A 27,494-nucleotide genomic window follows, 5' to 3' on the forward strand; every position below is an offset into this window, starting at 1 on the left:
AGGACACAAAAGTTGGGGCGCCGGCCCAGGGGGTCGCTAGCACACTTTATCTCTGATTGGTGGAACCGTTCAGACTTTTCTTTATGGCGTCACCGAGTACCTGCCTGTAGGAAGGCCCCGTGCCCGTGACGTCACGCCCCGCTGACCAATGACAGCCCCGATCCTGCGGGCCCCGAGGAGGGTTGTGGGCCCTCGTTTTTTTTTTTTTTTTTTTTTTTTTGTGAATGAAGCTCCACGGAACAGCCCTCCTGGGGGTCCCCGGGAGCCGCGGCCCGCTGTGCTTGGGCGCCTCGGCAGCAGCGTGGGCGGCCGCGGGGGGCGCGCTGAGCCCCGGCGGCCCGAAACGGTCGCCTGGGCCGCGCCAGCGGGCTGCGGGGCCCCCGGGAGCGGTCTGGGGGCGCGCGCGCGCGGCGGCAGGAGGCGCTGTCGCCAGGACTACGACGCGGGGCCCGCGGTCGGCGGCGGCGTGGGCCGGGGCGCTGCTGGGCGGCCGCACGCTCGGCGGGGGCAGCCAGGCGGCCGCGCGGGGCCATGGTCGTGGTCCCCTGACGGGCCGCGGCCGCCTCCATGAAGCGGAAGAGCGAACGGCGCTCGAGTTGGGCCGCCGCGCCCCCCTGCTTGCGGCGCAGCTCGTCCACCGCGCCGGGCGCGAAGAAGAGCCGCAGCTCCACCTCGCAGGACGCGCCCCGCCTGGACCAGGACGACCTGTACCTGGACATCACCGGTGAGCCGGCGCGCCGCGGGCACCTCCGGGGCTGCGGGGGGGGGGCGGGTGACACGCCTCCACCCCCAGGCTGCCCGGGAGCCCCGCGCACCACACCCCCTTCAGGCCCCGGGCACCCCGAGGGCGCCCCCCCCCCGCCTTCCCTGGCTGGCGTCCGCCGTAACTTTGTCCGCGGCGCCCCTTCCTCCTCCCGCACGACGGGCCGAGGGTCACCTTTCCTGGACAGCTCTGCCCTCGGGCTTCCCTTGACTTGTGCGTCCCCCAGGCCTCGCGGCCGGAGCTCACGCGAGTCGGAGCCTCTGAGGAGTCCCCGAGGGTTCCCCGAGGTGGCCGAGCAGGGCGCGAATCCCGGCTGCTCGGCCGGAATGAGGTCCCGCCTGGGGCCACGTGCCGGGCCCGGCGCGGAAGCTGGGGGCCCCGGTGCTGTCCGCAGTGCCCTTCCCCTCCCCAGCGAGCTCGGCCAAACCTCCTCGGCGATCCCCGCCCGCCCTCCCGGGCTTCCAGAGGGAAGGTGTCACGTTCGTGGCATTTGAACCAGTCCGCGTGCTGAATGCCCAGAAGTTGTCACTTTTGAGAAATCCCAGCCAGCCAGAGCAGGTAGAAAAAGCAACCTTCGGTAGCGATTTTCTTAGTGCTGTATCTACAGTTCTGGAATACCAAACAAATCCAATTTGGCAGCCACTGGGTTTGCCCAGGGTTGATGCCTCAGCGAGCGAATGTATTCCCTGTGGTAATGTGTGGAAAAGCCTTGTCCATTGCACAGCTGTTGGCCGGAGTGGTGGGACTTTTTTGTTTTGTTTTTGTTTTTGTTTTGTTTTCTGTAGTGGATTGTGTCAACCTCAGAATGTGAGGGTTTGGAAACAATTTCCTGTCCCTTATCCTTGGATAAACTAGGTGGGTTGGAATGGTGAGAACATTCACTTAAAGAAGAGTTTGGGCAAACAGAAATTTAGTGGAGAGTATATTCTAGATTGGTAGATAGCTCACAATTAAGATCCATTTTTTTGTGACCAAATTACAGTACATGTATGAAAATTCTTTTTTTTTATTTATAATTTTTTAATTAACAACTTCCGTGATTGTTAACAATTTCCCATGGTAATGCCCTTCCTCCCCCCCACTTTCCCCTTTGAAACTCCATTCTTCATCATATCTCCTCCCCCTCTCAATCAGTCTCTCTTTTATTTTGATGTCATCATCTTTTCCTCCTATTATGACAGTCTTGTGTAGGTAGTGTCAGGCACTGTGAGGTCATGGATATCCAGGCCAGGCCATTTTGTGTCTGGAGGAGCACGTTGTAAGGAGTCCTACCCTTCCTTTGGCTCTTACATTTTCAGATCCATTTTTAAAGGAAGCTGGGAGGAGAGGGAAGGTGGGAGGAGAGGGTAGGGTTTGTGGGCATTTGAAGCAAGAAGGGAAGGGCTTGCCTTAAGTACATTCTGGGACTGACACTTGTCCAGGTCCAATGTCTGAGGGTGGTCCTGCAGGTGACAAAAGCTTGCCCAGGCTGAAAATCCAGGTCCTTCCAAGGAATGGTAGTGCTAGTGAGGGTCAGCACATTCCTTCTGCACTTTACTTGTGCCCCTTACAAAGATCTTTGCAAGTAATGCAGGTACACATAAGTACATAGAGAAGTGTTGGTCTCAAAGGCACAGAGGTGTCCTCTAGATACAACCAGAGTTGCTAGTTTCTTGTGACTCTTTTCAGAAATAGAATGAAGATGCACACGTTTCTGTTCTCAACAAACCTATACAGCGTTTTACACATTGTTCTGTAGGCACAGTACCTCTCAGCAGAATGCTTGTTGCATATTGGTGAATACCAAAGTGCCTCACTTGGTTTTAATTAATGCTTAGAACCAAGCCGATGTGGCTTAAAAGGATAAAACTATAAAAAGATAAATGGATTTGGGTGCATATATAGACTTAAAATGTTTCATGATTTTAGATAACTGTTGATGAAAATTTAGTTGGTTGTTTTCAATAAGAAAAATGGTTTGTAGAGCTGGAACCAAGGGCCTTGGGCATGTTAGGCAGCAGGCTGTCAATGGCAGAGTCACAACCCCAGACAGAAGACTTTGACAGCAAGGTCATTGGTATAAATCTTCCTTCTATGGACTTAAAATGTGAACAGACAACCTTCAGGAGACATTGATCAACTGAGTTAACCATAGGAAATTTCAACAAACTACTAAGAATTGGTACATTATGTAGAGTCAAATACTGGTGGCTTACCAGCCCCGGTAATGGAATGGATCCACCTTTAGTGGAAGATACTATCTATCCCCTGGGGAGCCAGGGTTGCCACCTTTCAGTACTAGTCTTCTTGGAGAAAAATGACCCTAAAACTGCTTTATCCGACACCCACTAAGTAGCCCAGGTTAACCTTGAACTCATTACCTTCTTGCAGTCTTCTAAACCCTGGGGTTACAGGAGTCAACTACTCTCCCAAGTTTAAAGTAGCTTGGGATGCAGAGTTTGGATTCCTTTTTACTTTAGTGTTTGGGGAGGTAGGGCTTGAGGCCTTGGAGTGGCGGTTGGTCCCCAAATTGTTTTTACCTCACTCACTATTTGCTTAATTAAAAAGTCTTCAAATTTTTTTGTTTGTTTTTGGTTTTTTGAGGTAGGCTCTCTCTGAAGCCCAGGCTGACTTGGAATTCACTATGTTGTCTCAGGCTGGCCTTGAATTCACAGCCATCCGCCCACCTCAAGTCTCCTGAGCACTGGGATTAAAGGCATGTGCCACCAAACCCAGTATGGAGGGTTCATTTTTATTTTTATTTTTTTTTTTGTTCTTTTCAAGGTAGGGTCTCACTCTTCTCTGTTCTCTTTTGAACTGCTTGGTGCCATTACATTGTTTAGCAGAATCATGATTTATTTAGTGGTGATATTGGACATTTGAGAATGTGCAAGTTTCTGTTGCAAATGACTGCATACATGTGAGTTTGTGTTATAGTCTTGAACACTTAGCTCAGTCTCTCCTTCGAGTGCTGATTATAGGTGTAAGTGCCCATTCCTGGCTGAGTTTTTCCATGAAAGTTCGTTCAGCTCCTTTGAATGGATATGTAGGAATGGGGTTGGACTGTTGGGTCATATGGGATTTCTATGTTTTTCGTTTTTGAGATCTGCCACGCTCTTTTTCAGAGTGGCTGCACTACCAGCAGCCCCACCCATTATGTGCCAAGTTTTCAGTCTTCATCAACACTTGTCACTGGATTGAGGGGGTTCTTCCTCCCCCTTCCCCCCTGCCCCAAAGTATAGTCTTTGTAGCCTAGGCTGATCTGTAATTCAGTGTGTAGTCTCAGGCCGGCCTTGAACTCACAACCATCCTCCCACCTCAAGTTTCCTGAGTGCTGGGATTAAAGGCATGTGCCACCACACACAGCATGAAGGGATGAACGGTACATTTTATTTTTTGTTCTTTTTTGTTTGTTTGTTTGTTTTTTGAGGTAGAGTTTCACTCTCTCCCATGCTGACCTGGAATTCACTATGTAGTCTCAGGGTGGCCTTGAACTCATGGCAATCCTCCTACCTCTGCCTCCTGAGTGCTGGGATTAAAGGTATGTGCAATGCCTGGCTTTTTTTGTTCTTTTCAAGGTGTAGGGTCTCACTGTAACCCAGGCTGACCTGGAACTCACTCTGTTGTTCCAGGATGGCCTCCAATCACCTTTGCCTCTGAGTGCTGGGATTAAAGACATGTGCCACCACACCAGGCTGGGAAGCTTCTTCTGTAGCAGAATTAATTTGTAAAAATTGATGCATATTGTTCCATTTGCCCATTTTGCCCTTCAATTCATGATTTTTTTTTAAAGACCGTCTTATGTAGCCCAAGCTGGCCTTAAGTTCCACTAGGTAGTTGAGGATAACCTTGAATTTATGATCATTCTGCCTTCTCACAAATGCTAAGGCTTGTGCCATCATGCCTGGTTTTATGCTGTGCTGAGGGTCAAACCCAGGGCTTTGTGCATGCTAGGTAAGCACTCTACCAACTGACCTGTATCCGTGGCCCCCAGCATTTTAAAACTGTAGACACCCCCCCCCCCGGACTTTTTTGTGTGTATTGTTTTGTTTTGCTTTTTGAAGCAGGGTCTCAACTCTAGCCTAAAATGACCTAGAACTCATTCTGTAGCCCAGGCTGGCCTCAAACTTTAGCCTTGTAAGTGTTAGGATTAAAGGGATATGACACCACATCCAGGTTTATCACAGCCCATTTAATCTGTAAATTGAATTAAAATTTTTTTTTTGTTTATTTATTTTGAGAGTGACAGAAAGAAAAAAGCAGATAGAGAAACAGAGAGAGAATGGGCGTGCCAGGGCGTCCAGCCACTGCAAATGAACTCCAGATGCACGTGCCCCCTTGTGCATCTGGTTTACATAGGTTCTGGGGAATTGAGCCTTGAACCAGAGTCCTTAGGCTTCACAGGCAAGCTCTTAACTGCTAAGCCATCTCTCCAGCCCTGTAAATTGAATTTTTGTAGCTATCAAGATATTTCATGGGTGTGCATTTAATACAGGATGTTTAATGCCTAGTTTTCTTGTTCCATGTATGTATGTGCTTATATGCATGTGGATGCATGTATGTGTGCAGTGCACATGTGTGCATATGTGTATGGAGGCTGGAAGTTAAGGTCATATGTCTTATTCACTTATTTTCCACTTTGCTTACTGAGAGGTAGGGTCTCTCACTTGAATCCAGACCTTGCCAATTTGTCTAGTCAGCTGACCCCAGGGATGCCCTGTTGGTCTACCTCCTAAGCATTTGCACTGCTCCTTTCAGTTGTTTGTGGGTCCTTGGCAAGTGCTGTACTCGCTGAGACATCTTCCCTAGTCTTAATGCCTATTTTCCTATTGTGATCACTAGTCTATTGTTTAGCGTCTGGCTGGCTACACTGCTGTACTGAGGATTTATTTACTCTTATCACCAGATAATTAACAGGGGTTTAATTCCCATCCCAACCCAATCAGATACTCTTGTTGCTGCTGCTGTTTCTTGGTTTAAAAGAAATTATCATCATTATTTTACTTGAGCTGTATTCCTGGTGATCCATGAAAGCAAAAGATTTGAAGACAGGTCAATGGTAACACTAATGCTTCAGAGATACTGAGTAAAGATACTAGGAGCTATTACAAGTCAGAGAAACAAGACAGGAAGTGAGGATTTTCAAGTAGATTTAGAACTATGCAAGGTGAGAGAAATTATCAGAGGGGAAAAAAATGTTGAACACAGGCAGGAATTTGATTTTCTTTTTGTTGGCAAAGGTTTCAATCTCTTTGGGATTTTCACATCTCTTAAATAGATGTTCAACATCCCTCCATTAGATGACAATGCAACTTTCCTTTTCTTTGTTAATAATATGACAACATTCTTTTTTAAAAATGGGAGCTTTAATATATGAACATATAGTAATTTGATCGTGTTCCCAGCCCATTATCCTCTTTTGTCTACTCTCCTGTCCCTGTCTTTGAAGACTCTCCTCTTTCAAGGCAGTCGCATGACAACATTCTTAAAGACTAATTGCATTGCATCATCTCTCTGATCATTTGTAGGATTTTTTTTTAAGTTTACAAAGATTTTATTATAGAGATATGGCAGAGCTCCTACAAAGCAGGAGGGGGTCCCCAGAAATAAGAAAACCCCTCATTTGTAGAATTTAATAGCTGGTAAAGAATTGTAATTTATTTCACCATTTTTTTTTTAATTTTATTTTTCAAGGTAGGGTCTTGCTATAGCCAAGGCTGACTTGGAATTCACTATGTAGTCTCAGGATGGCCTTGAACTCTCGGCATTCCTCCTACCTCTGCCTCTCAAGTGCTAGGATTAAAGGTGTGCACCACCATGCCCAGCTCACCATTTTATTTTTAAAAATTATGTATTTGTAAGTTTGTGGGAGGATCATGCCGGGGCCTCTTGCTGCTACCTCTCACCACTTTTTGCATCTGGCTTACATGGGTGGCTTTGGAATTGAACCTGGGCTGCAGGCTTTGCAAGCAAGTGCCTTTAACTGCTGAGCCATCTTTGTAACCCTCTTAAGTTTATAATTAGTAAAGAAAACTCATGATAATTACTATTGACTGAAAGATTCTAGTTATTTTATTATTATTTTTATTTTTTAAGATGCTCTCTTGTAGCCCAGGCTGGCCTTACACTCCCTCTGTAGCTGAGGATGACCTTGCTCCTCTGATCTTACATGGATGGACTCCAGCCAGTGCTAAGCAAGCATTCTACCAACTTAGCTCCATTTCCAGTCTCTATTTTATTTTATTTTTTTTTATTTTATTTTTTTTTAAAGGGAAGGCCTGGTACTTTACTTATTTACTTATTTTTGTTCATTTTTTATTTATTTATTTGAGAGTGACAGACACAGAGAGAAAAACAGATAGAGGGAGAGAGAGAGAATGGGCGCGCCAGGGCTTCCAGCCACTGCAAACGAACTCCAGACGCGTGCGCCCCCTTGTGCATCTGGCTCACGTGGGACCTGGGGAACTGAGCCTCGAACCGGGGTCCTTAGGCTTCACAGGCAAGCGCTTAACCACTAAGCCATCTCTCCAGCCCAAGACTTTCTTTTTCTCTGTTACTCTCAAACTTCAGGAAACTGTTACCACATTGGAACATGGAATTTGGAGTAACCTGAATCTAGGTAGTGGTCATTCATATTTGGCTCTAAAATAAAATAAACCATGTCTTACTCTCTCTGAGGTGAGAGCTGTGGTCTTTGCTTTATTTGGGGGCATTATTTTTGGTTGTTGGTGTTTGCTTATTTGGTGTGCGTGTGTATTGAGTATGTGTGATATGTGATGTGTGTTGGGTAGTGTAGGTACATATTTATGCAGATGCACACACAGCCTCTACAAACGAATTCCAGATGCGTGCGCCCCCTTGTGCATCTGGCTAACGTGGGACCTGGGGAGCCGAGCCTCGAACCGGGGTCCTTAGACTTCACAGGCAAGCGCTTAACTGCTAAGCCATCTCTCCAGCCCCCCAGTCTCTATTTTAAATTCCTTTATTCTCTTCCTCCTTTTAGGAGATTCTCAGTGTCTGTCCTGAGTTAGCTTTTAAAGTGTGCAAATTCCAACAACAAATAATTTTCTTGGAGAAACTGCAGCCACCATCAAAATTGTCCCTGTCATGACTGACTAGTAGAGCAGTAGCAGAGCCTCACTAATGACATGGAAGCCGCATACTCACTGCCCCTTGCCCCCTTTTAAGGGTCTTTAACATTCACAACAGATTTTGTTATATAGGAAAAATCTAATCATTAATTCAAGAAATATTAATTGGATGCTTACTACGTAAAATACTCATGCATATTCATTGTGTGCAGTGATAGAAGTATATTTTTCTGGATAGCAGCAGTAGCTGAGGAACTCTGTTACATAGAACACTGAGCCAAGGACAAAATTCATTTTCATCAAGTTTCAGGCTGTAGTTAAAAGTATACTGAGTTTCAGGAATTAAAATCCATCAGAAGATGCAGTATTCATTCATCTTCCTGCCTGACTTGTCTCTGTATTTTAAATTCGTGCGTCGTGTGAGTTTGCTGTCTTGATTTATGTATTTGCTTAATTCTCCATCATTTTGCTTCTGATGGCTCATGCTCATTAGTTGCTTTTAGAATATTTTGTTATTTATTTACTTATTTAACAGAGAAAGAGAGTGAGAAAATGGGCGCACCAGGGCCTCCAGCCATAGCAAACACACTCCAGATGCATGCTCCACCTTGTGCATCTGGCTAACATGGGTATTGGGGAATCAAACCTGGGTCCTTTGTCTTTGTAGGCAAATGCCTTAATTGCTAAACTATCCCTTCAACCTGTTATCTGCTTTTGAATCTTATGACTTGGGCATTCCCATACTCCACACAGGCAAAAAAAACAAAAAAGTTTCAAATGTTAGTCCCTTCATGAACACAGAGTGGTGGAGCATGGTTGTGTTGCAGAAATGATGCTAATGCCTTAGAGTCAGAGTACCTTGTCATTGCTCTGCTCCTTGGAATGGAGATAGACTTCTGTGATTCCTCAGGTTTTAGGAGATCTGGACAAATATCACATTGTGGGCTTTTAGGATGTAGAGGTACTTACAAAGGATGAGGTGCTTACAGAGGACATACCTTGAAATTTCTGAGTGTCTGTGGGTTTCTGAGTTGACTGAACAGGTATTTTGTGTGTGTGCGCACGCGTGCATGCACAGGGATGTGTTTTAAGAATTTTCAGATCATTTAAAGATAAAACCAAGTGCCAGAGATGAGTGCTTTAGTTGTATTGGTGGTTTCTGTCTGGCAAAGCCTTGGCTATCTGAAGTTTACTCTCTTCAGCAGAAAAAATAGCCATGCAAAGTGAGACATAAATTACTAGATTTACTGAACATCTGCTAGGTCACCCAGTGCTACTTAGGTAGATGTATTATGCCTGTGTAGGCGCTTGTAAAGTTGAAATTAGAGAGATGAAAAATTACCTAGTGAATTTGGACAAATGAGTAAAACAAATAAATAATTGAGGTTCTCTAGAGCTCATGCTTCTCCCCAAGTTGACCATCATTACAGCCCACATTTCTAGTCGTCACTCAGTCATTCAGCAATGCATAATGAATAACACCATCAGGAATGGATGTCTCTGCACTGTACAGTTTACTTTTTGTGTTAACTGAGAAAGTAGGACTTGAAGGGTAAGAGAAAATTAGAAGGTGGAGACTGTACAGTGGTTGAAATCTTTGGACAGAAACCTTTTTTTTAAAAAATATATATTTTTTAATTAATTATTTATTTATTTGAGAGTGACAGACACAGAGAGAAAGACAGATATAGGGAGAGAGAGAATGGGCGCACCAGGCTTCCAGCCTCTGCAAACGAACTCCAGACGCGTGCGCTGCCCCCCTTGTGCATCTGGCTAACGTGGGACCTGGGGAACCGAGCCTCGAACTGGGGTCCTTAGGCTTCACAGGCAAGTGCTTAACCGCTAAGCCATCTCTCCAGCCCCTGAAACCTTTTTTTAAAAAAATATTTTTTTGACAATTTCATACCTGTAAATAATATAGTTTGGTTAGATTTATTCCTTGTTACCCTATTTTATCCCTTTTCCAATTAATCACCTTCCAATTTCCATGTCTCTCTTTCTCGTGTGTGTGTGTGTGTGTGTGTGTGTGTGTGTGTGTGTGTATTTTCAGGGCAGGGTTTCACTCTAGCCCAGGCTAACCTGGAACACACTCTGTAGCTCCAAGCTGGCCTCAAACTCTCAAAGGCATGTGCCACCATGCACAGCTTCACTGTGATGAGTTTATAGGTTGCTGACTCTGAGTTGCAGCTAAGATAGGGGTGTCCTCTCAAAAATGTAGAGGCCCCTGAAAGACCCACAAGTAGAGAAGCTTATAGAAATAAAAGAAATTATGAGATTCCTTACTGAGCAGAAAGGACAGTGTTCAGAATGATGACTTCAAGCATGACCACACCCTAGTGGCTCCAATTTAAAATAGTATTTCATAGATGATCTCACAGGGGTTTGACTTTACAAAACAAACAAAATCACCTTTCAAGTGTCCTTCCACACCTAATGGGTAACCAGAGATACAAATTACTTGGAGGGATGGGGATTTGGTATAAATTTAAAAGTACGTCTTTTTAAGTTTTGGGGTGTGCATGTGTTTTTGTAGGTGTGTGGGCAACATGGGGCTGTGTATGCACAAGGGTGCCCATGTGTATGTAGGCCAGAGGACGACCTTGGGTGTTGGGTGTCATCCTTCTCATCTACTTCCTTTTGTGACAGGGTCTCTCACTGGCCTCACTGATTAAGCTAGAGACTATTAGCCAGCAATTCCCAGGCATCTATCTGTCTCCCCAGTGCTGGGATTATAGGCGTGTGCCACCATGCCTGGCATTTGTGTGCGTATTGAGGGTCAAACTCAGGTCTCCATACTTTTGAGGCAAGGACTTGGCCCACTGAGCCATCTTTCTAGTCCCTGTGTCTTTGGCAGTTCTCCTACCTCAGCCTCCTAAGTGCTAGAACTAAAGGTGTGCACCACGATGCCTGGTGAAGTTTCTTTTCTACTTTAGTATGCTCTTGATGAAAGAATACTTAAAATGAATGATTATAGCAGCTTTTCTTTTTTTATTTATTTGAGATAGAGTGGGGGGAGAGAGAGAGTGAGTGAGTAAATGAGTGAGAGAGAATGGGCATGTCAAGGCCTCTAGCCACTGCAAACAAACTCCAGACACATGTGCCTACCATGTGTATCTGGCTTATGTGGGACCCGGAGAATTGAACATAGGTCCTTGGGATTCACATGAACACGCCTTAACCAGTAGGATCTCAGGGCCTTGTACTAGCCCAGGCTGACCTGGAATTCACAATGTAGATGCAGGCTGGCCTCAAAGTCAAGGCAATCCTTCTGCTTTTGCCTCCCAGGGTGTTGGAATTAAAGGTTGTGTACCACCACACCCCTGTTCCCCTCCCTTCCTCCTTCCCTCCCTCTCTTGTCTGTCTGTTTGTTTCTTTCTCTCTCTCTCTCTCTCTCTCTCTCTTTCTTTCTTTGTTTTTTGAGGTAGGATCCCTCTCTGTCTACCCCAGGCTGACCTAGAATTCACTGTATAATCTCAGGGTAACCTCAAATTCACAGCGATCTACCTACCTCTGCCTCCCAAGTGCTGGGATTAAAGGTATGCACCTCTTCATCTGGCTTCTTTTCTTTGTTTTATTTATTTATTTTTTTCTTAATTTTTTTTTATTTTTTATTTATTTGAGAGCGACAGACACAGAGAGAAAAACAGAGGGAGAGAGAGAATGGGCGTGCCAGGGCTTCCAGCCTCTGCAAACGAACTCCAGACGTGTGTGCCCCCTTGTGCATCTGGCTAACGTGGGACCTGGGGAACCGAGCCTCGAACCGGGTTCCTTAGGCTTCACAGGCAAGTGCTTAACCGCTAAGCCATCTCTCCAGCCCTGTTTTATTTTTATTTATTTATTTATTTGAGAGAGAAAGAGACAGAGAGTGAGAGAGAGAGAATGAGCACTCCAAGGCCTCTAGTTGCTGCAAACGAACTCCAGACGCATGTGCCACCTTGTGCATCTGGCTTACGTGGGTCCTGGGGAATTGAACCCTGGTCCTTTGGCTTTGCAGGCAAGTGCCTTAACTGCTAAGTCATCTCTCCAGTCCTTTTCTCTCTCTTTCTGTCTTTTTAAAATTAATTAATTAATTTTTAAATTAAATTAAATTTTTTCTCATTTTTTAAAAACATTTTCCATGACTATAAAAAATATCCCATGGTAATACCCTTCCTCCTCCCCTTTTCCCCGTTGAAATTCCATTCTCCATCATATCCCCTCCCCATCTCAATAAGTCTCTCTTTTATGTCATGATCTTTCCCTCCTCTTATGATGGTCTTGTGTAGGTAGTGTCAGGCACTATGAGGTCATGGATATCCAGGCCATTTTTTGTCTGGAGGGAGCACGTCGTAAGGAGCCTACCCTTCCTTTGGCTCTTACATTCTTTCTACCACCTCTTCTGCATTAGACCCTGAGCCTTGGAAGGTGTGATCGAGATGTTACTTGGTACTCTAGTCACTTCTTTCCAGCACTGTGATACCTTCTGAATCATCCCAAGGTCACTGCCATCTGAAAAGAGAAGATTCTCTACCCAAAGTGAGAGTAGCATTAATATGAGGGAATGAATATTAAGAGAAGTGCTTACTGGGCAGTTTGATAAGCATAGTATATACAGTTATCCAGACATCAGCTGATGTTACACCTGTAGGGCTCATGACTACCCATTTTAAGTTTTCAGTATCAGGGATGTATTCCTTCCCTTGGAGTGGGCCTCCAGTCCAATTGGAGGGCAGTTGGTTTCCACCATGATAGATGTGCCACTATTGCACCCTTTGGCTCATTTGGGCTGGCTGGCCAATTATAAGGCTTTCAATGTCTACTGTTGAGTATCTTCACTGGTGGTGTATCTTTCTCCCATTGAACTGCATGTAGAATGGCTTCTTCCAGCTTTCTGTCAGCTGGTCTACATGGAGGAGGTTATCAACTCAGTTCCAGCAAGATTTCTCAGTGGCCTTGCAGCCCAAGTATGTGGAATCTTCAGCAATAGGGTCTTACCATCAATTCCTGGTGGGAAACCAAGTTAATTTATTTTTTTGTTACCAACTTCCATTATTGTAAACAATATCCCATGGTAATGTCCTCCCTCTCCCCCACTTTCCCCTTTTAAACTCCACTATCCATCACATCCCCTCCCCTTCTCAATCAGTCTCTCTTTTCTTTTGATGCCATGATCTTTTTCCTCCTATTATGATGGTCTTGTGTAGGTAGTGTCAGGCACTGAGAGGTCATGGATATCAAGGCCATTTTGTGTCTGCAGGAGCATGTTGTAAGGAGCCCTACCCTTCCTTTGGCTCTTACATTCTTTCCGCCACGTCTTCCACAAAGGACCCTGAGCCTTGGAAGGTATGATAGAGATATTTCAGTGCTGAGCACTCCTCTGTCACTTCTTGCACCATGGTGCCTTCTGAGTCATTCCAAGGTCACTTTCATCTGAAAAGAGAAGGTTCTCTACTGAAAGTGAGAGTAGCATTAATATATGGGTATGAACATTAAGAAAAGTGCTTTCTGGGCAGTTTGATGAGCATAGTATATGCATTTAGCGTGACAGCAGCAGATGTTGCACCCCTAGGGTTCCTGGTGATCACTGTTGTAGGTTTCCAGTATCAAGGATGTATTCCCTCCCATGGAGCAGGCCTCCAGTCCAATTAGAGGGCAGTTGTTTTCCACCATGACAGACATGCTACTGTTGCACCTGTTGGCTCATTTGGCCTGGCTGGCAAAATATAAGGCTTGCAGTGTCCACTGTTGAGTATCTTCACTGGTGATTTGTTTCTCTACCATTTAACTGCATGAAACGTGGCTTTTCCCAGCTGTCAGCTGGTCTACACGGAAGAGGTTTTCAGCTCAGCTCCAGCAGGATTTCTCAGTGGCCTTCCAGCCTAAGTATGGTCTTCAGCAATAGGGTCTTACCATCTATTTCTGGTGGGAAACCAAGGGTCTCAGCAATGGCCTATAATGTTTTGGGGGCATCAGGGACCTCCCTGGCCAGCAACTCCCTGGAAGGTATCCCAACCCTGCACTGAAAATTTTCTAGTAACAATCTATGGCTTCAGAGTGTTCTGTTGTTCAAAAAAGTAGGTTTTCATATGGTTTATTTATATCCTCTTAGATTTTTTTGTTTGTTTGTTTTTTGAGGTAGGGTCTCACTCTGGCTCAGGCTGATCTGGAATTCACTGTAGTCTCAGGGTGGCCTTGAACTCTTGGCAGTCCTCCTACCTCTGCCTGCCAAGTGCTGGGATTAAAGGCGTGCCCCACCACGCCCGGCTGTCCTCTTAGATTTTGATTAGTCCTCCCTCTACCTTTCCTTTACTCAATCTCTTCCCCTCTCTCTCTCTCTCTCTCTTTTTTTTTTTCTAAGTTAACAGTTCTTTCTACTACTTTCTAGACATCTCTGGAAGTGCTAGCTTGAGTTTGGGGAACAAGCAAGTGTTCATCTATTCTGCTTTGGGGCAAGCTGGTGCTAGGGATCAATTCCAGGCCACATGTGTGCTAGGTAAGCATTGTATCACCGGAGTACAACCCTAGCCCCTATATTCTAGTTTGAAAAGTAAAAATATTCTGATTCACTTTGACTTTCAAGTTTCTCAAAGAAGTTAGCAAAAGAACAAATCTGAATGCCCCCCCCCATATATATTCATTTATTCTCTTGATCTTTTTTTATCCAGAACCTTTAATCCTTAGTATCACTTATATCCCATGGGAGGAGTTCTCTAAGAGAATGCTTGATTCCAGTTCAGAGATCTGGTCCCAGTGTCTTTGAGTCTGAAAAGCTGAGGAAGTGAGGCTGAAATTAACTCTAGTTGCATATCACATAGTGACTTCCTTCCTCAGGTAGTTCACTGGTATACTATTGGAATCCAGCTGACAGTGTACTTTTTACAAAAGAAAAACATCTTGTTCCTGATGTCAGTGGGATTTGTTGTTCCATCAAGTCCTCATTTGAAAGTAAAATCACTTTCTTGGCACTGCAGAGCAGTTTATGACATTGATCTTTTTATAACCAATCCATAATGCTATAATATCGTTTACACATTCTAAATTCTGCAGAGTCTTCTATTTTAGGACCATCTCAGCTGAATCATTCTCTGGGTTTTGTTCATTTATATGAATTATGTTGTGGAATTAACTGATATGTCCATTGAGCACGTATTCATTGAGCAACCGCTGTGATTAGGGCATTGGGCCAAGTGTTAATGAGGAAGGGACAGGGGATGTGAAGATTTATAAAAGTTGTCCTGTTTCTGTGAACACTGAGAGGCATAGGTTCTTTTGTTGTTTTGTTTTCTGAGACAGGATCTCACTCTAGCCCAAGCTGACCTAGAACTCATGGTGATCCTCCTACCTTCACCTCCTAAGTGCTAGAGTTCAAGACATAAGCCACCATGCCTGGTTAAGGACTAGGTCCTTAATCACAGTCACCTCAGTGGACTAAGTCATGTGGTTTGCTCTCTCTATAAAGTGTCAGCTGGAGACAAGTCTGTGTTAGAAATGGCATTTAAGGGCTGGAGAGTTTGCTTAGTGGTTAAGGCGTTTGCCTGCAAAGCCAAAGGATCCTGGTTCAACTCTCCAGGACCCACATATGCCAGATGCACAAGGGTGTGCATGTATGTGGAGTTCATTTGCAGCGGTTGGAGGCCCTGGTGTGCCATTCTCTCTCTCTCTTCTCTCCTCTCTCTCTCTCCCTCTCACTCTCAAATAAATAAATAAAATATATTTTAAAAAAATAAATGGCACTTGATCATTCATATACAGGCAAATTTTTTCAGTATCTGGGGAAAATGCCCTATCTTCTGATGTCTTGTGTACATGTGCACACACATAAGTTTTACCTTTAAAAGCAACAAAGCTTCATTTTGTTATGTAAGTAATATCTATTCTATAATATATATAAGTGTATGTAGTTAATATATTAAATCCTAACTCCACTAGAACAGAACCAAAGTGAAAAGTCTTCGTTTCAGTTTTGTTCTCTAATTTGAATGTCAAAGTAGCCCAGAGGATATAAATTTAAAATGCGATTCCTTGTTTATTCTTGGTAAGAAGTAATTATAGCACACCTCTTTTTAAAATACTGCATCTTTTAAGCCTAGCATTGCTTTTAAGTTGATGAATGACTCAAGATTAAGTTGCTAAATATTATAGGAATAAGATTTGGTGTGTGTGACTTGAACAGAAAAACATTCCAGTCAGATTCATGCATGTGTGCTAAGGAAGTAGTGCTTTGACATGAACATATAACAGAATTCAAATTAGGGTTTTAACTTCATGGAAGATGTTCTCAAATTGCTCTCTGAGTTTGTTATTATAATCCTGTCTAGATAGCTGGTAGGAACTTCCTCCCGCAAGAAATTGAAGCATCTTAACATGCATTGCTTTCTTTCCCTTTTTCCTTGATAACGAAGTGTCAAAAAAGCTTAGTTTAGGTAACGAAGGCAGCTAAGGCTGGGATTTTGACTTCACTATTAATATGTTCTAATTTTAAATCACTGTGACTGCAAGGGCTTAAAGCACAATTTCCATCAAGATACATTTGCGCTCACTGTGTATATAGTCTCATCCGTGCAGTAGCTGCTGTAGGAACTGGGGTAGAGACTTCAGACGTAGCCCCTGATGCACCCAGCTGGGCAAGACAAGGTGTGGCCTGGCTCTGCTAACTGTACTCTGCATAAAGAGACTTGTTTGTAAATGTCACATGGACTCAAAATGCATGCCTGCGAGTTAGCCAGGTTTTACAGATTTTCTCATTTAATCTCAGGAACTAGCAGGAGCTGATCCTGATCACAATCATACATCAGCTGCTGGCTTCCACCTTTCAAACTTCTTGCCATCCTAGAAGTGGAATGCAGGGCCTCCCCACATGCTGGGCAAACTCAACTACCGAGTGATACCCCATCCCTTTTTAATTTTGGTTGGTCGTGTATATGTGAGTGTGGTGTGCGCATGTGTATGTGTGTACACATGTGTGTGAAGGCTAGAGGTCGATGCCTGGTGTCTTCCTCAATCACTGTCCACCTTATTCTTTGAGACAGGGTCTCTAGCTGAACCTAGAGCTCACTCACTTGGCTAGACTAGCTAGTCAGTGAGCCCCAGGGATTCCCTGTCTCTGCCTCCACAGCTCTGGAATTACAGACTCACACTACCAAGCCAGGCATTTTATTTGGGTGTTGGGGATTCGAACTCAAGTCCTTATGATTACACACCAAGCACTTTACCTACTAAGCCATCTCCCCAGTTCCAGTTATTGCCCATTTTAGATTTTATTTTGAGATAGGATCTCACCAAGTTGTCTAGTCTGCCCTGTCTTGGATCCCTCTTGCTGGGACACAAGTGCGGGCCTCCATACCTGGCTGTTTTCCCCTTGGCAGCACCACTGTCCTTCTTGTGGTGGCATTTGGGGGTAGGTGGTGACTGCTGGGTTTGGGGATGGTCTCTACCTCCTTCAGCTTGAGAGAGCGGCTGCTTCTGCTCTCCAGACCACACCACAGTGCCTACTTGGCCGCCAGCAAGTACTGTGGCATGGCCACTCTGAGTTAAATAACAGCTTTGCCTCAAAAATAGTGTGTAATGAAATCCCTCTTACTGGAGAGAGCAGAAAAAGGAAACTACACTTCAATACATCCTTTATAAGGACCTGTTCAGATTGTTTTGATTAAATAATTTATTATTATTACTTTTGGTTTTTCGTGTAGAGTCTCACTCTAGCTGAGGCTGACTTGGAGTTCACTGTATAGTCTCAGGGTAGCCTCAAACTGATGGCGACCCACCTACCTCTGCCTCCCAAGTGCTGGGATTAAAGGCATGTGCCACCACGCCTGGCTGATTAAATAAATTTTTAAAATTTTATTATTCATTTATTTGACAGAGAAAGAAGCAGAGAGAGAGAGAGAGAGAGAGAGAGACAGACAGACAGACAGACAGACAGACAATGGGCATGGCAGGGCCTCCAGCCACTGCACATGACGTGTGCACCCCCTTGTACATCTGGCTAACATGGGTTTTGGGGGATCAAACCTGGGTCCTTTGGCTTTGCAGGCAAACACCTTAACCACTAAGCTATCCCTCCTGCCCCTAATTAAGGAATTTTTTTTTTTTTTTTTTTTTTTTGGTTTTTCGAGGTAGGGTCTCACTCTAGCCCAGGCTGACCTGGAATTCACTGTGGAGTCTCAGGGTGGCCTCGAACTCACGGTGATCCTCCTACCTCTGCCTCCCGAGTGCTGGGATTAAAGGCGTGCGCCACCATGCCTGGCTTAAAGAAAATTTTAAACCTTAAATTTGTGGATTCAGGAGGCGAACATTTCCAGCCACCGAGATAAAGGGTTCTTTCCCTTTTCCTTCTTCCCCTTTGCCTCCCCTACTTTCTCAGGGTCTCATGTGGTCCAGGCTGGTCTTGAATTCACTGTGTAGCTGACCTTGAGCTTCTGATCTCCTGACTCCACCTCCTGAGCCCTGGGATTTCAGATGTACACATTACTTGGGTTATGTGGTGCTTGGGATCAAACCCAGGGCATTGTGCATGCTAGGCAAAAGATCTACCAAATGGGCTATATTCCATACTTATTTTTTTTCCTATTTCCACATTCCTTTTCCTTTATCCTTCCTTCCCTTCCTCCTTCCATTCCTTCCTTCTTTTTATTTATTTATTTATTTATTTATTTTTATATATTTTTTTATAATTTTTTTATTTATTTTATTTGAGAGTGACAGACACAGAGAGAAAGACAGATAGAGGGAGAGAGAGAGAATGGGCGCGCCAGGGCTTCCAGTCTCTACAAACGAACTCCAGACGCATGCGCCCCCTTGTGCATCTGGCTAACGTGGGACCTGGGGAACCGAGCCTCGAACCTGGGTCCTTAGGCTTCACAGGCAAGCGCTTAACCGCTAAGCCATCTCTCCAGCCCGTATTTTTATTTATTTTTTAAAATTTTTATTAACATTTTCCATGATTATAAAATATATCCCATGGTAATTCCCTCCCTCCCCACCCCGACACTTTCCCATTTGAAATTCCATTCTCCATCATATTACCTCCCCATTACAATCATTGTAATTACATATATACAATATCAACCTATTAAGTATCCTCATCCCTTCCTTTCTCCACCCTTTATGTCTCCTTTTTACCTTACTGGCCTCTGCTACTAAGTATTTTCATTCTCATGCAGAAGCCCAATCATCTGTAGCTAGGATCCACATATGAGAGAGAACATGTGGCGCTTGGCTTTCTGGGCCTGGGTTACCTGACTTAGTATAATACTTTCCAGGTCCATCCATTTTTCTGCAAATTTCATAACTTCATTTTTCTTTACCGTTGTGTAGAACTCCATTGTACAAATGTACCACATCTTCATTATCCACTCATCAGTTGAGGGACATCTAGGCTGGTTCCATTTCCCAGCTATTATAAATTGAGCAGCAATAAACGTGGTTGAGCATGTACTTCTAAGGAAATGAGATGAGTCCTTTGGATATATGCCTAGGAGTGCTATAGCTGGGTCATATGGTAGATCAATCTTTAGTTGTTTTAGGAACCTCCACACTGTTTTCCACAATGGCTGGACCATATTGCATTCCCACCAGCAGTGTAGAAGGGTTCCTTTTTTTCCACATCCCCGCCAACATTTATGATCATTTGTTTTCATGATGGTGGCCAATCTGACAGGAGTGAGATGGAATCTCCCTTCTTTTACTTCTAATGAACTCAGGGCCTCATCCATTGAGTTGTGGGATATTCTTTTTTTATTTTTATTTTTCATTTATTTGAGATAAAGTGGCATATATATATATAATTTCAGCTGCTACAAATGAATTCCAGATGCATGTGCATCTGGCTTATTTGGGTCCTGAGGATTCTATCCTGGGTTCTTTGGCTTTGCAGGCAAGTGTCTTAACTGCTAAGTCTTCTCTCCAGCCCTATAGGATATTCTTAATGGTATAGTGTGGGCAATTTTCAAAATAAACTTGTGGGATACTTTGAAAGGTAGCCAGTACATTTAGATAGATAGGTCTTCTCTCCTTCCCCCTCCCTCCTTCTTCTTCCTCTTCCCTTTCTTTCCTTCCTTCCTTCCACATTTTGAGATAGGACATCACAGTTTGTAGCACAGACTGGCCTCAGAATTATAGTTGGCATGATTGAGCCAAGTTTTTCTCATGATAGAGAGTTGTTAGAGCCAGTGGGGGAAGACTAGGCTAGATGTTGAAAATATAAGCTTGTACCTTAGTAAAGAGCCTCAGCTCTTCAAGGAAATTTGTGAGGAATCCAGGGAAAGATTTGCATTGCAGTTAAGGACTTGGAAGCTGTTTTCATGAAAAGCTTTATAACATCACTGGTGGGGAGGTTTGGTTAACATTGTGTGGAGAGCATCCTGAAGAATGATGGGTAGTGGCAGATCCTGACTTTGGAGAATGTGATGTGACTGGAAGAGCTGAGCCCTTGCCAGAGGACAATGCCAGGAATGGATCTCCATGGAGACCTTGTGGATTCTGATTCAGTTCAAGTTTCATTTCCAGGCACTCTTTGTTCTCAACTAAATGGAGTGGGGTGTGTGTGTGAGAGAGAGAGATCAACCACCTTCAATTTTTTTTTTTTTTAATTTCTAACAGAGCTAGTTAACAAGTGTTAGGCATTCTTGGGATGGTTGCAAGCTAAGTACATCCACAGATTTAATTGCTCACGAGTTTGTGTATGGTTCTCCAGTATGAAGAGTTACACAGATAGAAAACCCGGAAAATCACACATTACAGGATGCAATGTGACAGAGTGCTGCTTTTCGTATCTACCGTTTTGATCACTTTCTCCAGATGAGTAGTCTTACATGTCACTCTTTTCTTTCCTTTGAAAGGAACAATTAATTCTATTGTTCTTAGACTTGTTATTGCTCATCTTATAAGAGGTAGGGTTTAACAGCTCTCACCTGGGGTCGGGATTCAATAATTAAAGGCTTGACTTTGGAAGCATTAGAATTAAACTTTCTTCAGTGAACTGAGTACCTATCAGCAGCTTAGACTCTCGTGGCTGACAGTGCTGCTCTCTTACCCCCTTTGAGCCTGTTCCCTGCACTTGGGTGCAGTTACTGTTCTGGGTTCATAACACATCCATCCTTGGCCTGTGTGTCACAGATTAGTTAATGGTGTCTTAAGTTCTCACTGTTCTTGGTGATACAGCCTGGGAACCGCTTGGAAAGAAATAACAAAACCATCCATAGTAATGTATTCTTACCACTAGGTTTTTCAGTTCATTGGGATAACTCAGAGAACAAGAAAAGGAATACAAGGATCACAAGTTCAAGGATTGGGCTATAGAGTGAGTTCAAGGCCAGCCCAGGCAACCGATGAGACCCTGTCTCAAAATGAAAAGAAGAAAGGGTGCTGCGGATATAGCTCAGTGGTGCTGAGCATGCACGAGGCCCTAGGTACAGCCCTAGTACTGTGAGAGTAAGAGAGAAGTAGTCTTCCAGATACATATGTATTGCTTTGCCTTATAATTTGAACAGTTAATATTAATTTCATGTTAATTATTTGATGGATACACTTATTGCTTTTATTATCATTATTTTATTTATGTGTGCACACGCATGTTCTTGCATGAGGGCTTGTGTATATGTGTCGCAGCATGCATGTGGAGGTCAAAGGACAATTCAGGTCAGTCCTTGCCTGTCCACCTTACTTGAGGAAGGCTTTTTCGCTCTGGATTCTCATTCTGTTGTTTGCTGGGCTTACTTTGAGCTTCCAAGAAATGTTGCCTCCCAACTCATCATCAGCTGATTACAGAAGCTTGTCACGGCTTCTGGATTTTTACATAGGGTTTGGACATCAAATTCAGGTCCTCCAGCCTGCGCAGTCCCTTGTCTGGTGAACCATCTTGCCAAATCAGATAACTTGAACTGTTGGTTATGAGCCACAAACTGCTTCTAAGAAGTTTTAAAACTCCACTACCCCTTTGAGAAACACTTGTTTTCAGCCCAAGGGCTACTAGAACTGAAGCCACAAGTGTTCCAGAAGGCCGGTGCTAGTCACCACTACTCCAGACAACCTGCCACAGCCTTGGAAGACGTTACTCCCAGACAAGCCTACTGAACTCCCAAGTGATCTTGCAGGCCGTGGAGGTGGGGCACTGCTTCTCCTGCTAGTTTAGCAAAAAGCTTGAGATTAATGAATGGAAAGCCTGTAATTGGTCCTTAAGTAAGGCCTGTGATTGGTGGATCTGGAAACTGTTCTGTGATTGGTGGAAAGCATAATGCAATATTTGATTGCCACACCCACACGAGATAACCAGGCTGTTCAGTTCACTGTTCTGTCATCTCAGGGACCCCATCTTGTGCTATCCCTTGATCCTGCGACATTAGGCCCAACTCTGCAGTGGTGGGTCTCACCAGGAGAACAGGCTGAAGTGGCTGAAGCAACAAGAAAATGACTGAAGAGATCAGCCAGTAACTGGGGTAGAAGCTACGAGAACTGGAAGATGCCTCGGGACCAAGGAAGCCCAGAGAAGTCAAGAGAGAAGGGGCACTCTGATGAATGAAGAGACAAGGATGAGAAGCTACCAAAGTCCTGGAGCAAAGGGCGCACACCGAGCCTGGAACTGGGGTGCTCGCTGCTGAGGCTGAGCAGTGCACATGAACGTTGTCCTGGGTTCGCTGCTGCCGCAGGCCACAGACAGCTGCTTGCTGAGTCCCATGGACAGTTGGGGCCCAGAGCAATAGCCTCCAGCTGTCAGGGTTCAGAGCCATAAACGTGAGTCCTGGGCACTCAGGAGCTCAGAACCAGTGAGGACGCTGCCCTTGCCCACTTATGAGTTCCCTCCACCCTGAGCAACAGAACTCCTGCCAGTTGATGGGGACACATACATGATCTTTAACTAGGCTTTCTGCTTTCTCTTTTCATGTTTTTTCTTTTCTTTGTTCTGGGATCCAACTCAAGATCTTGTACACGATGAGCCAGGGCTCTGTGTGTGAGCTTCCCACAGCCTAGCTTTTCTTGTTTTCAGATGTAGCCCACTAGACCTTGTCTCCTACCATTTTATTTCACCATCACTACTCTCTCTGTTTGTTGTGTGGTGTATGCACGTATGTGTGCACCCTGTGCACACACGTGTGGAGCCCAGAGAAGGATGTTGAGAGTCCTTTAACACTCTTCTGTACTGTTTTCCTGAGGCAGTATCATGATGAAACGGGGGCTTTTGGTTAAGCTGGCTGACCAGGAAGCCTCATCAGTCCTCCTGTTTCCACCCTCCCTTAGCACTGGGGTTACAGACAAGTGCAACCACCTCCAGGTTTCATGTGGGTGCTGGGGATGGAACTCAGGTAACTCATGCTTGTGCAGCAAACAGTGACCTGCTGACCCACCTCCCCAGCCCCCAGAGGTGTGACTTTCTTTTTTTAAAATTTTCAAGGTAGGGTTTCATTCTAGCCTAGGCTGACCTGGAATTCGCTATGTCTTAGGGTGGCCTTGAACTCACCATGATCCTCCTACCTCTGTCTCCCAGTGCTGGGATTAAAGGCGTGCGCCACCATGCTCGGCCAGAGGTGTGACTTTTTAATTTTTTTGTTTTTAAATTTTGAAACAGGTTCTCACTCTAGCATAGGCTGTCCTGGAACTCACTCTGTAGCCTACCACACTAGCCTTAAACTCACAGCTGTGCTCCTGCCTCAGCCTTTTGTGTGCTGGGACTAACGGTATGCACCACCACACCTGGCTCTTCCCCAATTTTTTTTTTTTTTTGGTTTCTTAAGGTAGGGTCTCACTCACAACAATTCACCTACCTTGTCTCCTGAGCATTGGGATTAAAGGTGTGCATCACCATACCCAGATACCAAAGTAATTATTGTTATTTTTATGTCCTAGGATACTACATTGCATTAAATTAGTTATTTTTAAATTTTTATTTATTTATTTGAGAGAGAGAAAGAGGCAGATAGAGAATGGGCATGCCAAGGTCTCTAGCCAGTGCAAATGAACTCCAGACGCATGCACCACCTTGTACATCTGGCTTATGTGGGTCCTGGGGAATCAAACCTGGGTCCTTTTTTTTTTTTTTTTTTTTGAGGTAGTGTTTCACTCTAGCCCAGGCTGACCTGGAATTCACTACATAGTCTCAGGGCAGCCTTGAACTCACAGTGATCCTCCTTACCTCTGCCTCCAGAGTGCTGGGATTAAAGGCGTGCACCACCACAACCGGCTTGAACCTGGGTCCTTTAGCTTTGCAGGCAAATGCCTTAACTGCTAAGCCATCTTCCCAACTCGCAGTTATTTGTTTGTCAGCCTAGGCTGACCTAGAATTCACTCTGTAGTCTCAGGTTGGCCTGAAATTCACGGCGATCATCTTACCTCTGCCTCCCAAGTACCGGGATTAAAGGCATGCACCACCACACCCAGCTCCTCAGTTATTTTGAACTGAAAGATACCTTATTCTACATATGATCTTGCACTTTGCTGTTCTCCATTCTATTTTTCATTTTAAAATATAATAGGAGTAACTTACTTTAAGTACTTTTAAGAAAGGAAATGTGCTGCTAGTTGTAGTTTTAAGTCATTTATTAGAGAGTATTGCATAATTTCAGAGGTATGTGAAGACAATGTAAATTTTAGTATTGATGGAATTTGATTCATCTTGGAGCTTTTCAATGCAAAACACAGCTTTCATTTCAAAGCGAATAACAGATAATTTTTTCTGAGTTAAATATGAGTGACCATGGTCTGGGAACACAGATTCAGGTTGCCCTGAGTGACATGTCCTGCCATGAAAGTGGTTACATGAACTTTGTAGTCACAGCACAAAGACAGTCACAAATTTATGCATTTGCCAGATACACTTGTGGAGACATCAGCCAGGTGGCTTACAGCCAAGCAGGGAAATCTCTGTTATCTGTCTCAGATCCTATCTGATGACATTTTTTTAGCCTTTGGGTTGATGGAAGTTAATGGTGTGTTAAGTTAATACATTCCAAAGGTTTTACCTGGTAATTGAAAGAATGGTTAGGTCAGATTTAGAGGTGGCTGAGGGGACTGGTGTAGCCCAAGGTAACACTTGCTCTCTGCAGCATTCTAGCTTCTCACAGTCAGTGATCATCAGTCTGCAGAATCTTCATCAAAAAAGTGTTTTTTTTTTCTTTTGAACTCAGTTCACAGCTACAAATGATGTCATGGTTACCTCATGGCTTTGTTTATTGTTTTGATTTGATGTGGTTTTTATTTTTAAAATTTTTTTATTGATTATTCATTTAAAACAAAGAGAGAAAGACAATGAGCAAGAGAGAAAGAGAGAGGGAGAGGGAGAGGGGAAAAGAAAGAAAATTGGTGCACCAGTGTCTCCAGCCACTGAAACAAACTCTGAATAATACATGTGCTACTTTGTATATCTGGCCTTTGTGAGTACTAGGGAATCCAACCTGGGCCATCATATTTTGCAAACAAGTGTCTTTTTACCACTGAGCCATCTCTCCAGTCCCTGTAGTTTATCTTTTAAGATAGTCACTGTAAAATAAAACAGAGCAAGTAGTGGTGTCACAAGGTTTTATTCTTAGCACTCTGGAGGCAGAAGTAGTATCATTAAGTTCTAAGCCAGGCTGGGACTACAGAGTGAGTTCCAGGTCAACCTTGTGTAGAATGATACCTTGCTTCAAAAAAAAAAACCCTCATTTAGCTGTTTTTTTTTTTTTTTTTCGAGGTAGGGTTTCACTCTGGTCCAGGGTGACCTGGAATTCACTATGGAGTCTCAGGGTGGCCTCAAACTCACAGCGATCCTCCTACCTCTGCCTCCCGAGAGCTGGGATTAAAGGCATGCGCCACCACGCCCAGCTCATTTAGCTGTTTTGAGCTATGTAGAATTTGCTAGCAGTACTAATCATGATCATATTTCAGTGATAAGAAATTTTTGCTTAGAGTGACTAGGAATTTGCATTTAAAAACATATTAACTTTATGTTACTGAAAGAAAATAAAGACAACACAGCCAATGGGTTTCTGGGTTCAAGAGTTGGAAGACAGTATTGTTAAAATGTCCTTACTGCCCAGTTTGACATACAGACTTTGTAAGCAAATGCCTTTGACTGCTGAGCCATGTCCCCAGCCTGTCAGAGAATGTTTTACTTGTAACTTAGGTATATAACTGCTCCTGACAAACAGGTTTCTTTAGGAAGGAAACAGTATTTGAGTTTAGAATTATTTAAGATAATTCAGCATGTCATTAATCATGAATAGGATGTCTGAACAATTAAAAAAAAACTGATGAAATATACTTACCAGGTGCTTCTTTTAATCAAAATAAAATAACCTTAAAAAAAAATCTTTCCTAACTAATGGTTTGAATTCTATCGTGTCAGATATTGGGATAGCAATACCTGCTTGTTTTCTACACCCATTTGCTTGACATGCCATTTTCCATCTTTTTACCCTAAGATACTGTCTTTTATTTTTATTTTTTTAATTTTTGTTTTTTTTTTTAATTTGTTTATTTGAGAGTGACAGACAGACAGAGAAAGAGGCAGATAGATAGATAGAGAATGGGCACACCAGGGCCTCTAGCAAATGCAAGGGAACTCCAGGTGTGCGCCCCTTGTGCATCTGGCTAACATGGGTCCTGGGGAATCGAGCCTCGAACCGGAGTCCTTAGGCCTGACAGGCAAGCACTTAACCACTAAGCCATCTCTCCAGCCCCTGTCTGTCTTTTATTGAGAGGTGAATTTCTTGGAGGCAACAAACAGAGGATCTTGCCTTTTAATTTAGTCTGCATGCCTGTGTCTTTTTGTTGGGGCATTGAAGCCATTGTTAATAAGAGTTATTATTGATATAATATCTTTATTATTTGAGGGTGGGAGGGAGAGAACGTGTGCACCAGGGCCTCTAGCCACTGCAAATGAACTCCAGACATGTGTGCCACCTTGTGCATCTGGCTTATGTGGGTGCTGGGGAATTGAAGCTAGGTCTTTTGGCTTTGCAGGCAGGGGCTTTAACTGCTAAGCCATCTTTCCAGTCCAAGAATTATTATTGAAAGATGTGTGTTTATTCTTGTCATTCTTATTGCTTTGTAGTGCTTCCTACTTTCCTTTTACTCTCTTGTATTAACTACTATTTGAATATGGTTAATTTTTTCCTGCTTTTCCATGTCCATGTCTTTTCAGCATGGAGGATCCCTTCAAGTATTTTCTATAGAGCTGGCTTAGTGGACACATATTCCTTTAGCCTGTATTTGTTGTGGAATGTCCTTATTTCACCATCCATTTGGATGAATATCTTGGTTGACAGTTAAATCATTCAGAACTCAGAATACTGCATTCTAAGCCCTTCTGCCTTTTAAAATTTGTGTCGAGTAACCTGCTGCTATCCTGACGGGCTTGCCTTTGTATGTGACTTTATGCTTCTCTCTTACTACTTTCAATGTATTTTATTTGGTTTATGTGCTTTGTAGTTTAATTATAATATGGTGAGAAGAGGTTCTTTCCTGGTCTTGTCTGTTTGGTGTTCTAAATGCTTCCTTTATCTGTATTGGTATCTCTTTCCCTATTTGGGGGAAATTTTCTTCTGTGATTCTATTGAAAATACCTACTAAGCCTTTGGAGTGAAATTCTTCTCCTTCTACTATACCCTAAATTCTTATGTTTGATCTCCTCATGGTGTCCCAAATATCTTGAAATTCTCATTCATACCTTTCTATTAGTTTGTCTTTCTCTTTGATGAACTATTCTAGAA

At 43.8% G+C, this 27,494-nt stretch overlaps 1 protein-coding gene across 5 annotated transcripts in view; it reads left to right on the forward strand.

The window, feature by feature from the left end:
* Nucleotides 1-567: 567 nt before the first annotated feature.
* Cdc14b (cell division cycle 14B) overlaps nt 568-27,494 on the forward strand; it is a 115,807-nt gene continuing 88,880 nt past the window's right edge. For all 5 annotated transcript variants that reach the window (XM_045142942.1, XM_004656847.2, XM_004656848.2 and 2 more), the window contains exon 1: nt 568-724. In XM_045142942.1, the coding sequence (XP_044998877.1) occupies nt 568-724 (157 nt within the window). The remainder of the gene's footprint in view (nt 725-27,494) is intronic.

The sequence above is a fragment of the Jaculus jaculus genome, chromosome 2 (assembly GCF_020740685.1).
Source record: "Jaculus jaculus isolate mJacJac1 chromosome 2, mJacJac1.mat.Y.cur, whole genome shotgun sequence".
NCBI lineage: Eukaryota > Metazoa > Chordata > Mammalia > Rodentia > Dipodidae > Jaculus > Jaculus jaculus.